Source organism: Castor canadensis, chromosome 15 (genome assembly GCF_047511655.1).
Source record: "Castor canadensis chromosome 15, mCasCan1.hap1v2, whole genome shotgun sequence".
NCBI classification, from domain to species: Eukaryota; Metazoa; Chordata; class Mammalia; order Rodentia; family Castoridae; genus Castor; species Castor canadensis.
Window position 1 is genome coordinate 98,813,482 of NC_133400.1, and position 12,582 is coordinate 98,826,063.

General features: G+C 39.7%; 1 protein-coding gene across 4 annotated transcripts in view; it reads left to right on the forward strand.

The window, feature by feature from the left end:
- Positions 1-9,506, forward strand: part of Arid4b (AT-rich interaction domain 4B) — a 121,124-nt gene extending 111,618 nt beyond the window's left edge. For all 4 annotated transcript variants that reach the window (XM_020173358.2, XM_074056837.1, XM_020173361.2 and 1 more), the window contains 2 exons: positions 1,452-1,598; positions 7,761-9,506. In XM_020173358.2, the coding sequence (XP_020028947.1) occupies positions 1,452-1,598; positions 7,761-7,888 (275 nt within the window). In that variant the 3' untranslated portion in view covers positions 7,889-9,506. The remainder of the gene's footprint in view (positions 1-1,451; positions 1,599-7,760) is intronic.
- The last annotated feature ends 3,076 nt before the right edge of the window (positions 9,507-12,582 follow it).

The following is a 12,582-nucleotide window of genomic DNA, read 5'->3' on the forward strand; positions in this document are numbered from 1 at the left end:
CTAAAAGACAATTTTGAAGGCAGTATATATTTCTGATACTGGTTTGGGATTTTACTTTCAAATAATATAGAAGCAGAGTATGGTGGCACATCCCTGTAAGACAAGCACTTGGGAGGTAGAAACAGGAGGATTGAGAGTTTGTAGTCAACCTGTGCTATATAGTTAGTTCAAGGCCAGTTTGGGTTTCATAGCCAGACCCTGTCTGAAAAAAAGTCTTCCCCCTGCCCCCGCAAACATATACATATACATATACACGTATGTGTGTATACACACACACACACACACGCACAATTTTAATGGTTTGCTGACTTTCTATATTACTTATGTATGTATTATTTATTTTGGGGGGTGGTACAAGGGATTGAATTTAGGGCCTCACATTTGCTAGTTGGGCTTTGTACATCTTGAGCTTACACTCCCACCCCTTCATTTTCCTTTGGTTACTTTTTGGATACGGTGTCTAGCATTTTTGCCCGGGGCTGGCCTTGGACCATGGACCTATTACCTATATTTCTGACATAGGTGGGACCACAGGCACGCACTATCAGATCTGGCTTGTTGGGTGACATGGAATGTAACTTTTTTGCCTTGGCAGGGTTCAAGCCATAATCACCCTGATCTCCATCTCCCAGGCTGCTGGGACTCCATTGCTCCTTGCTAACTGAGGTGCTTTGCAGTACTGGGATTTGAACTCAAGGCCTTATGCTTGCTAAGCAGTGCTCTATCACTTGAGCTATGCTTCCAGCTCTTGTTTGCTTTAGTTTTCATTTATTTTTGGAGGAATTAGAGTTTGAACTCAGGACTTCTTGTTTGCTAGGCAGGTACTGTACCTTTTGAGCCATTCCTCCAGCTCTGAGTATGATTTTTTGAAGTGATATACACTGTGGTGATTCTATATATATGATTGAGAGATTTTAGCATCGCTAGGTATAGTGGCATGTGGCCGTAATTCCACAACTTGGGAAGTGGAGGCAGGGAGGATCCCAGGTTTCAGGCCAGTCTGGGCTGCATCATAGGACCCTGTCTTACAAAACTCAAAAAAACCTAAAAATTTTAGCATACATCTGTAGTCGATAAGGTCTTTGATTCTGCACATGTTCATTCTACAAATATTGTGCATTGTACAAATATTGTGCCAGGTATTAGTTGAAGTTATAAACCAGTCCTTTGGAAGCAAGCATTCAGAAGCCTTCATTTGCTGTTGCTGCAGTTGTGTTTTGAGACAAAGTCTTTAGTGTGTAGTTTAGGGTGGCCTTGATTCTTGGTTTTTCTGCCTCTGCCTCCTGAGTGCTGCAGTTAAAGGTGTTTCCCCACCCCTAGCAGTGACTTTGGTTTCTTTTTGTTTTTTTTTTTTTGTTTACCTACCTTGACCTTATTCTACAACTCTAGTCTTTTTTAATTAAAATTTGTTTTTAGAAAATACGTATTAATGAATGTCTTTATCTTGACAGCGGACCTAGAAAATATGACAAGTGCTGAGCGTATCACAATTCTTCAAGAAAAGCTGCAGGAAATCAGAAAGCATTATCTGTCATTAAAATCTGAAGTAGCTTCCATTGATCGGAGGAGAAAGCGTTTAAAGAAGAAAGAGAGAGAAAGTAAGTTTTTTGTTTTTTTTTTTAACCTTTTCTTTAGCATGAATCAGTTTATCACTCTGTAGTTAATGTTTGGTTATATCTTTGCATCTTAGGAAAGTTCTTGACTCTATCTGCCTTATTTTCCTCGTCTATAAAATGGAAAAGGTGATCTCAAATCACACTGATCACTTTATTATTTTTTTTTTCTTCTTTTTTTCTTTTGGCGGTACTGGGATTTGAACTCAGGGCTTCTTGCTTACTGCTAGGTGCTTTAATTCTTTAATCATGTCCCCAGTCCTATATTGTTCACAGTATGTCCCCAAAAGTTGAATTAAGACAATTTCAAATAGTGGAAAGTACTGTGAAGGAAATTGAGGGAAGTTAAGGCAGTTTCTGGATGGGTTACTTTATTTAAAAATATATTTTTAATTGACAGATAATTGTATATCTTTAATAGGGTACAGTATGGTATGTTAGTACATATATATTTATGCTATCCATTATATCTTCTAGCTCTTTTGAATCCTGTGATTCAATATAAGTGTAATTGTATCCCCAAACATATTCCTCCTATCTGGCTTTGGTTTTGTAACTGTTAACTAATCTCTCCATGTGCCCCATTTTCTCTACCCTCCCCAGCCTCTGGTAGCCAATATCCTGCTTTCTGCGTCTATGAGCTGAGTTATTTCAGATTTCACATGTGTGTCATTCTGTACCTGGCTTACTTCACTTAAAGTTGTAATCTCTGGGTCTGTCCATGTTGTGGCAAATGACAGGATTTCATCTCTTTTATGGCTAAGTGGCATTTCATTGTGTTTGTATACATGTTCTTTGTTGATTCATCTGTTGATGGACACTTGGGTTGATTCCATAGCTTGGATATTGTGAAGTAAACAGAACTGTAAATGTCTTTCTACATACTAATTTAATATCCTTTGGATAGATACTCAGTAGTGAAATTGCTGGGACATATGGTAGTTATATTTTTAATTTTTGAGGAACCTCCATACTGTTTATATTAGTTGACATTCATGACAACAGTGTATAATAGTTTCCTTTTTTTCCACTTTTAAATATAAATGGTCAGGAAGTTTTTATGGAGACCTGAATTACAGGAGGAAATGAGATAAGTTAATGTCTGGAGAAAAGAGATAACTTACTTTGCTTGGGCTTTCCTGATAAAATACCACAGACTGGGTGACTTAAAACAACTGAAATTTATTTTCTGATATTTCTAGAGGCTGAAAGTCCAAGACCAAACTGGCAGCAGGTTTGTTTTTTCCTGAGATCTATCATGCTTGCTTGTAGATAGCCTTCTTCCCATGTCCTCACATGGCTACTGTGTATGCAGAGAGATCTCTGGTATACCTTACAGTCCTATATCTAGTATTAGGTCCCTACACTTCTGACTCCAGGTACAGTGTGACATTGGCAATGTTACACTACAAAGTAGTGTTTCGAGGATACCCAGTTGAGTTCATAACAAAAGTAAGCATAGAGAACAGCAAGTGTTCCATTTCTCAAATGTGGCAGTATTGACATTTTAAGCCTGATAATTGTGTCCTTAGATTGCTTTTCTGCAATTTAGGATGTTTAGCAGGATCCCTGGCCACTACCCGTTAGATGCCAATAGCACATCACAGTTGTGACAACCAAGAATGTCTCTAGACATTAGAATCACTGCTTTATGGTGAGAATGCACTGAGTACCTTTCAGGAAGTGGTGTCAAAATGGTAGAAAAGAGTAGTGGTAAGAGGGCAGATCATGTGGGGCTGTGGAGGCCAGGATGAGGAATTAGTTTGTTCTGAATGAAACAGAAAGCTGTTCGAAACTTTTAGACAGGGAAATGGCATGATGTTTTCTTGGGAATCACTGTCTTTGCCTGGAAAGTAGACTCTACAGGGGCAGTGTGAAAGCGGTTTTGATAAGGGTGCCCTATTTCTCTAGTTCATGTAGGAGCCAATGGTGACTTGGACCTGAATGGTTACAAGAAAGCTGGAGAACTATCAATGTTCAATTAACGGCATTGCTCATGGACTGCATGTGGTGGGTGAAGGAAAGGGAGAAATTGAGGATGGTGATTTCTAGGTTTTTGTGTGGAACAACTGGACACGTGGTTACTTTTTTTTTTTTTTGAAATGAGCATTCCCAGAAAAAATGAGTTGTCGTTGGACATAACAAGGTTCCAGTGTTCTGTTTGAGCCAAATTAACTTTTGAAATGTCTATTAGACATGCAAGTGGAAATACCAAGTAGACAGTAGAGTGTATAAATTTGTAATACAGAGGATAAGTCAGGACTAGAGACAAAATGTTCAAATCATTTGCATCTCTATAGTATAGTAGTTATTGTAATGGTTTTTATAGCCTCACTACTTGAGTAGATCACCTAGTAAAGAAATGTTCTTAGGAAAGAAAAGAAGGCAAGTTGGGGCCAGTCAACTTGTAGAAGTAAGGCTGAGGAGAAGACAGTGCCAGCCACCCTTGAAAAAGGTAGCCCTAGAGAGGATGGCCAATACAAAATAGTATCTGCAAAGAGGTGGATGGATGGTCAGTTGGGTGAAATGCTGGCAAAAACAAGGGAAGCGTTTGATCATTTGACCTTTTCAGGAGCATTTCCATTGAGCTCTGGTGACACAAGCTGGATTGAAGCTGGTTGAGAATAGGTGAGGTGGGGAAACAGAGGCAGTGACTCCAGGGAAGTCTTGAGTTTTTCTATGAAGGGGAGTGGTGAAATGGGACAACAGATGTGAGGAGAGGGAGAGGGTGTGACATATTACAAGCTTGTGAGTTTGCCTTCCTGTCCTCTTGGTTTGCCATTGTTGCTATCTTCTGAAGCACTTTCATTTTAATTTCCATTTTCTTTAAAACGAGTTTTCCCACTTTCCTCTTCTTCTGTTATGATACTCAAATTCCATCTTATTTTGTCGAGGCTTTTTCATTTAGGTTGGTTCAAAGTGTGAGTTACAGAGTATTTGAAGAGAAATGTTAATATATACAAAGTGTACACATGAGATTCTCTTGAAGGGGATCTGGGCTTTATGTACTTAATTTATGTCATATAACTGTTTTAAAATAATTAAAAATGAGTTATAAATGGATAAAAAAATGTGAAACATACATACAGAGGAGTATTATTCAGCCAGAATGACGAATGAGCTGGGCACTGGTGGCTCACGTCTGTAATCCTAGCTACTCAGAAGGCAGAGATCAGGAGAATTGCGGTTCCAGCCAGCCCAGGCAAATAGTTCGAGAAACTTTATCTTGGAAAAAACTCTTCACAAAAACGGTCTGTTGGAGTGGCTCAAGGTGTAGGCCCTGAGTTCAAACTCCACAACAACCCCCAAAAAAGCAGAATGAGGGCCAGGCACTATGGTTTATACTTAAAAACCTAGCTACTCAGGAGGCAGAGATTGGGAGGAGCACAGGTCAAGGACAGCTAGGCAAAAAGTTCAAGACCCCATCTCAACCAATAAAAGCTGGATGTGGTGGCTTGGACATGGGAAGCTTAAATAGGAGGATCGTGGTCCAGGCTGGTTGGACATAAATGCAAACCCCTATTTAAAAAATAGGTAAAGCAAAAAGGATTAGCGGAGTGGCTCAAGTGGTAGAACACCTACCTAATCAAGCTAGTAAGCTTGAGGCCCTGAGTTCAAACCCAAGTAGGCTCCCCCCCCCCACTGCAAAAAGAAAAAAAAGAAGAATAGAAGAATGAAATTATGGCATTTGCCGGGTGGAACTAGAAATCATCATGTTTAAGGGAAATAAGCTAGACAGGTAATGCATGTTCTCTCTCACAGGTGGAATTTAGTACTTAGAAAAGTATGAATGGCACGAGTGTAAAGCAGGAGTCTTTGGGTATGGGAAGCAGTGGGCGTGGGGAAGGTGGAGGAGGGATGAACATGATCGTTTTATTCTCATGCACATGTGTTTAAACAATAATGAAACCCACTGACCTTGTCTAAAATGGGGGCAAGAAAGAGTGACAGGGCATGCATTCAATCAAGGTACATTATGTGCATATATGTGAAACCCCTTGTACAATTATATATGCTCATACAAAAGAAAAACCCCTTGTAGTCAACCTAGTGTCTACCTTCCACTAGAGCACCTCACTCTTTAAGCAAGCATAGCTGTTTCACTGAACTCCATCCCAGCTCCCCATTCCTTACTAATCTTCCATGGAAGAAGACATTTATCAAGAAACAGCTTCTTCTGTAGGTCTGGTAACCAGAAAATGAATGATTCTGTTAAATAGAATGTTAATGTTAACTCTAAGGACTTAACATTAAAAGTCCTTATTTTTTGGATGGGGGTCTCACTATGTATGAGCCCAGGCTGGCCTCAAACTTAGGGATATCCCTGTCTCAGCCTCATTAGTGCTGGGATTACATACGCACCACCATGCCCAGCTCTAAAAGGCCATTTCTAAGTACTAATTAGAAAATCAGGAGAGGGCTGGAGGTATAGCTCAGACGATAGAGTATCTGCCTAGCAGACGCCGAAAATGATCTATCCCCTCTGAAAAACCCCGAATTATTAAGTTTTATGATCAAATTGATCAAAATAGACATTAAAATGGTTATAATGCACAAAATATTCATTATGTTGTCAACAACAAAAGACTAGGAACTAAAGAAGTTACTGTTAGTAAATGCAGTGCACAGTGCACTCAGCTTTGAAAAGGAAAAGTAACTGTACTGACAAGGAACAGTCTCTTAAAATGTACTGCTCAAGAAAAGACAAGGAGCCAAATATGGTGGCACTTGCCTGCAATCCTAGCTACTCAGGAGACAAGTTCTGGGGTAGCCCTGGCAAACTTGGGGAGACCCTATCTCAAAAATAAAAGGGCTGGGGAGGTGGCTTAAGTGGTAAAACAGCTACTGGATTCAGTCAGCATTACTGCCAAACAAGAAAAGGACAAGGAATCAGATGGTCTACTGTGCTTCTACTTGTGTTTTTACAGTGTTGCCATATCAACAAACATTTAAATTTGCATATTATTTTGAGATTCTAGAGGTCACACTCTTCTAGAATTGGTTACAGATGTTTCTGTACACAAAGAGGCTGTATGGACCACATAACTACCCAGCACTGCTGTAGTTGTTGGAATTCTCCCGTAGGCTACGGTAAACAAGGGTATGGCTATGTTGTATAGTGCAGCTTGCTAATAGTGTGATCCTGGGGTAATAATGTGGAAGTCTTTCTTCTGTAATTAAACAAAATATATATGGATTGGTAAAAGTGGAGGGAGAGTTGGGGAGATTTGCCTTTCTGCCTTATTTCCTTGTACTGAATGATTTTTTTTTACCTGTACGTTTATTCCTTTTAAAAAACATTCCATTTCAGTAGCAAGTGCACGACTCTGAGTTCAAATGCCAGTACTGCCAAAAATAATCCCATTTCAAGCACTAATTTAATAATGAGAGACAGACTTCCCCAGAGGAAAATAACTCACAGGCAAATTGCTTTATAACCCAAGTGGAGGAGAATGCAGTTGATGAGCTATAGACTTTGTAATTTAGTGTCCTGTTCTTACCACCATTTAAATTCCTAAGAAAACTTCCAGGGGCAGAAACATGGATGAATTAGAAGACGAGAAAAGAATCAGAGGTAAAGAATAGATTTTAATTCTCAACTTTTTGTGACATTTGTTGAAGAAAGTATATTTAAGTTGTTTCTCTCTTTTGGGGTGCTAGGGATGGAAACTGGGGCCTTGTGTATGCTCGGCCCTCTACCACTGAGCCTCACTCCAACACCTGTCCCCTCTTTATCCACACAGGAGCTGTCTTGCTCTGTCCTTTTTCATTATTTTCTCTCGTAGCTGGGTACTGCCTAGTTGTTTGAGCTACATTAGCTTTTCCTTTGGTCACATTCTGGTACTTTGAGAATTGACTGCTCTTAGCCAGGTATGGTGGTGAACTCTGGAGTAATCCCAGAATAACCCCAGCAGTCTGGAGAGAGTTGCAGGAGAATCCCATGTTGAAGATAACAAGTTTGAGGCCTGCCTACACTACATAGTGAGACCCTGTCTCAAAAAAAGAAAAAAAAAAAAAAAAGAGAGAAAAAAAGAATTGACTGCTCTTAAATGCTAAATGATTTTGTAGAATATAACAGAATTTTAGTGTTTTGCTTCTTTCCATTGTTAAGGTGTGCCTTTTTAAGCTTGGTCTCCCTTTCCTCAGGTGCTGCTACATCCTCTTCCTCCTCTTCACCTTCATCCAGTTCCATAACAGCTGCTGTCATGTTAACATTAGCTGAGCCATCAGTGTCCAGTGCATCACAGAATGGAGTGTCAGTTGAGTGCAGGTGACAGCAGGACTTGCTACAGCACTTTGCACTTAATGGCTGTTGTGGGCCACGACTTTTTTATACTGCACAGTGGCACAAAAAAAATCAGACAAGCACTATTTTATATTTAAAAATTGTTTCTTGACAAGCTGACTTGGCACTTAAGTGCACTTTTTTTTATGAAGAAAAAGTACAATGAACTGCTTTTCCTCAAGCAATAATTGTTTCCAACTTGTCTGGGAATTGTGTGTCTGGTAACTTGAAGGCCTTCCACTGTGGCAAATGGAGGCTTTTCACTGCCTGTAGAGACAGTACAGTAAGCAGAGTGAGGGGTGGGCCGGAATATGTTAAGATAACTTACTGTATAGGTATTCCCTTGTATTTTGTTAAAGCTGGAACATTTGATATTTTTCCATTTATTTATGAAAAAATATGAACCTATTTTCATTTGTACAAGCTAATTGTTTTTTAAAGCAAGTCACTTTAGGGTGGCTTTAATTGTATAAGTCAAGCACATATAATAAATTCAAAACCTGCAGTTAACAGGATATTAGACATCAGTCCTGGTAACCAAATATTAAAGATTCTCTTTAAAAAAGACTGAAGATGTTTACAGGTTTGAATTAGGCCAAAAGGTCCTTCAGTGGCTTTTCATGCCCTTCAACTTGGAATGGAACTACTGTACTTTGCCATTTTTCTATAAATCAGTATTTTTTTTTAATTTTGATATAATACATTGTGTGAAAAAAGAAAATGGCTAATAAACTGTATTAAATCTTAATGTATAAAGATTGTAGCCAGTTCAAAGTGTATATTTATTCATAATGAATTATAACAGTTATATTTTTGTGTTTTCTTGTAAATGTTTCTTTTCCCTTAAATACAGATAATTCATTTGTATTGCTTATTTTATTATGAGCTTACAACAAAAAGACTTCAGGAACAAAGTGTGTTAGTGTGGCTCAAGGTTGAATATATGGCCTGTCTCACAAAGATGGTTGTTATTTTAAGTATAAATAGCTAATTGGGATAGTAGGCCTACAAAATTACATGCCTTGTATAAAACCCAAAACGAACGCAAGATTGTTTTCACTTGTTTTGACTTTATGTTGTATGATTCCAATCTCTGTTCTGTTTGGCACTTGTATTTAATTCTTCACCTTTGTAAGACATTTGTATATTGCGGATGTGTTCATTGAAGCTATTTAATACCTGGCACTGTTAATACACAGTACTTTACTGTACAGACTGTTTTACTGTTTTAATTGTAGTTCTGTGTGCTTTTTTTGAATGGGGCTGGCATGTTTTATTTGTCTCTGGCAGTATGACGTGAGAATCTCAAAGCGTTTTGTTGTAGATGCTAACGTGTCAGAGTCCTTACTCCTTTACATCTAACTTTTCTAAGAAAAGCATTTTCAGTCTTGTAGTGTGCTTACAGTAACTAATTTTGTTGAAAATGGTTTCAAGTTCTTCAAATTTGTACAGGACTGTAAAGATTTGTTGACAGCAAAATGTTGAAGAAAAAGCTTATAGAATAAGAGCTATAAAGTATATATTAGGATGTGCAAACACGAAGAATTATGTAATATATTGTACAAATGTAAGCAAAGGCTCTGAAATAAAATGCCATAGTTTGTGAAGCCTTGATTTTGTTTCTAAAAGGTTAAGTAGTTTCGTTTGTGTATGTGATGACTAACCAGAACATGTATGTGCAGCATGTATTTCCACAGGGGGTTAGACTGACATGGGAAGAAAAGAGAACATCCTGTCACTAAAAACAAAGAGCCTTTTATGACCAGGGCTGTGGGTGTAGCTCACTGGTAGAGCACATGCTTAGCATACATAAGGCCAGGTTCCATCCTCAACACTAAAAAAAAAGTGCGTTAACCAAGTAAGTGATTTTCTTTTTTGGCCTTCTTAGATCTTAGCATATATTATTATGCTTGAGTCTAAATGTAAATATTTTTGCTGTGATTTGGAGGCTTCCCAAAGTAGAAAATCAAACCAAAACATTAAATTGGTTCTTACTATATGTTTCCCAGGTTGCCTGGAGATTATCCTACCTCAGCCTCCTGAGTGCTAGGATCACAGACATGTACCATCACACTTAACTTTGTTGATTTTTTTTTAAAAAAGATCTTCAGTGGTTTTAATATGCACCTGAGTTAAGCCACTGCCTTGCCCCAAACCATTTAAAGTCAGTGATCCAGTTCCTTTGGTCCCATTTAGTGGTTTTTTCATCAAAAGAAAAAAATTCTCTTTGAAACAATGAAAGTAAATTTCTATAAGGTACAGAAGAAAGCTCAAGTAGTATTTTTATAGGTTTTTTTCTTCCTCCCTCCCTCTTTCCTTCTTTCCTCCCTCCCTCCCTTTCCTTTCTTTCTTCATTCATTCATTTTTGCATCACTGGGGTTTGGATTCTGGGCCTTGTGCTTGCTAGGCAGGAGCTCTACCACATGAGCCATACTAAGGCTTTTTGCTTTCTTTTTTCATTAGGGTCTAGCAGTTTTTCCTCAGGGGTGTGCCTGGACCGTTAATCCTATTTATACTTCTTCTAGCTGGGATGATAGGCTGAGCCACTGTGCCCAGCTTATTGGTTGAAGTGGGGTGTCACTAACTTTCTGCCCAAGTTGGCCTTGAGATCCATCCTCCCAATCTCCACTCTTAGAGTTATTGGGGACTACAGTTTTGAGTCACTGTGCCTAGCTCTGCAGTAACTTTTCTGGGAGGTGGGTACTGGAGCTTGAAGAACAGTGCTTCCCAAAATAAGTTGGTAGTATACTGATCTCTGGGAATGCTCATTGCATAGCACACGCCCTTGTTAGAGATTCACTGTACTGGCATATTTAACACTTTATCAGGGCTGAGGGCAGAGGGCAGAGGGTTGGCTAAAGTGGAAAAGTACCTGCCTAGCAAGTGTGAAGCCCTGAGTTCAAACCCCAGTACCGCCAAGAGACAAAAAACAAAAACAAATCCTTGAGAAGACTTTTAGAGGGACACCTGGTTAGACCTTTATCCAGCTGTTTGCATTCTTACCAGATCATGAAGCCTTAAGGTCACCTTCTGGCTCTTACAGAAACAGTGCTCCATGGGAGAATGATGCCAAATTATGTTGGAGAGTTCTGTCCTTGTTGCTCTTCTTCTTGGCTTCTCTAGAGGGCTTGGGAATTTCATTATACTACTAGAACGTCATCTACTCTAAACTGAATTATGTTAGTTTACATAATAAAATTAACTGTTTTTCCAAAAGTTTGCCTACTACAACTAGCACCCAGCTTATGACCTCTTAATTTTTAATGGTTTTAAACAGTTCTGAACGTCAGGGTATCTTAAGTTTCCTCTATACCTGTTGTCTTTCATTTTTTGTAAGTCCATTTTCCCACCTTCCAACTGCTATTTAGGAATTTTTGGCTAACATATTAGGAGGTTATGCATATATAAGTTGTCTTCCAGAAAAACAGTTTCGTGGCTTTGTGGAAGACACAAAATTAAGTGTTAAACTGCCGAGTCAGGGAGAACCAGTGTATAAGAGTTGAAAGAGAGCAGTGCAGGAACACACAGGAGCCACTATAACTGATGGTGCAATGCAGGATACACAAACCTTAGCCACTAAGGGAGAGTCACCTGGCACACCAGGAATGGAGGGGGCTAGTCCAGAACAGCAGACAGAATGAGGTTTTAGGGTTTCGGAATGGAACGCCACTTTCAATGTTGGGAAGACAGAAGAGGAAGTGGGATTGGGAGGAATTCTGAGGAAAACAATAGGATTTTTCCAGTGGACTTCACAGGACAGATGCTCAAGTTGCATGTCTTGCATGTGTGGATGGATTTTTCTCATCTTTGAAAAAGAGGCTCAGTTACCAAAACCAGGGCCAATCACTAGGATATTGTGGTCATCCGCATCCCATTTTTACTTTTATCTTTAGCCTCGAACTTTGATCCTCCAGCTTCAGCCTCCTGAGTGCGGGGATTTCAGGCATGTGCCACCAGGTCTAAGTTGAGTGTGTGTGAGGGGGTAATAAACTTACATGACAGGGCGACAACAGGTCACTGATAGTCCCAATGAGCTTGTGTTAAATAGCTTTCAAAAGCAAGGCTGGCAGGGCGTAGCAGTGTACCTGTAATCCTACTACTTGGGAGGCTGAAGTAGGAGGTGGTGAGTTCCAGGGCAGCCCTGGCTACTATCAGCACCCTGTCTCAAAAAAAAAACCTGTTTGCAATAGATTCAAAGTGAAAAGTCAAGTCAAATCACATCTTACCATTCAAACTACTGCATTCGGTGATCTTTTATTATTTAAAAGTCAGCTCAGCAGACGCTCGGTAGGTGCACTGAACAGGACTACAGCATAGGGATGAAGAAGACATATCTTTGCCCTCAGGTGTGTCCACCTGGAGAGGCTGCAAATGCGAAACACGATGCTGGTAAACAGTGGGGATCTGGGCAGAGATTTCCATCTCCATCTGCACGCGTGAACTGGCATCAGGTGGCTCTTGAAGGGTGGCCATTTTGCAGGAGGGGAGAGGACCGACTACTTGGCTTTTATTTTACTTTGCAGTAAAGTCAAACTTCCCAACTTAGCACCCCGGTAGCCTCAAAAGTCTTGCCAACCCTCCCTTCTGCTCGCACGATCCGCGTTTTCCTACGCGTCCTTGCCTCCGCTTGGGCGGGCTCCCCACCTGACAGACCTCAACTACTGGGGAGACTTCTTCATTCCA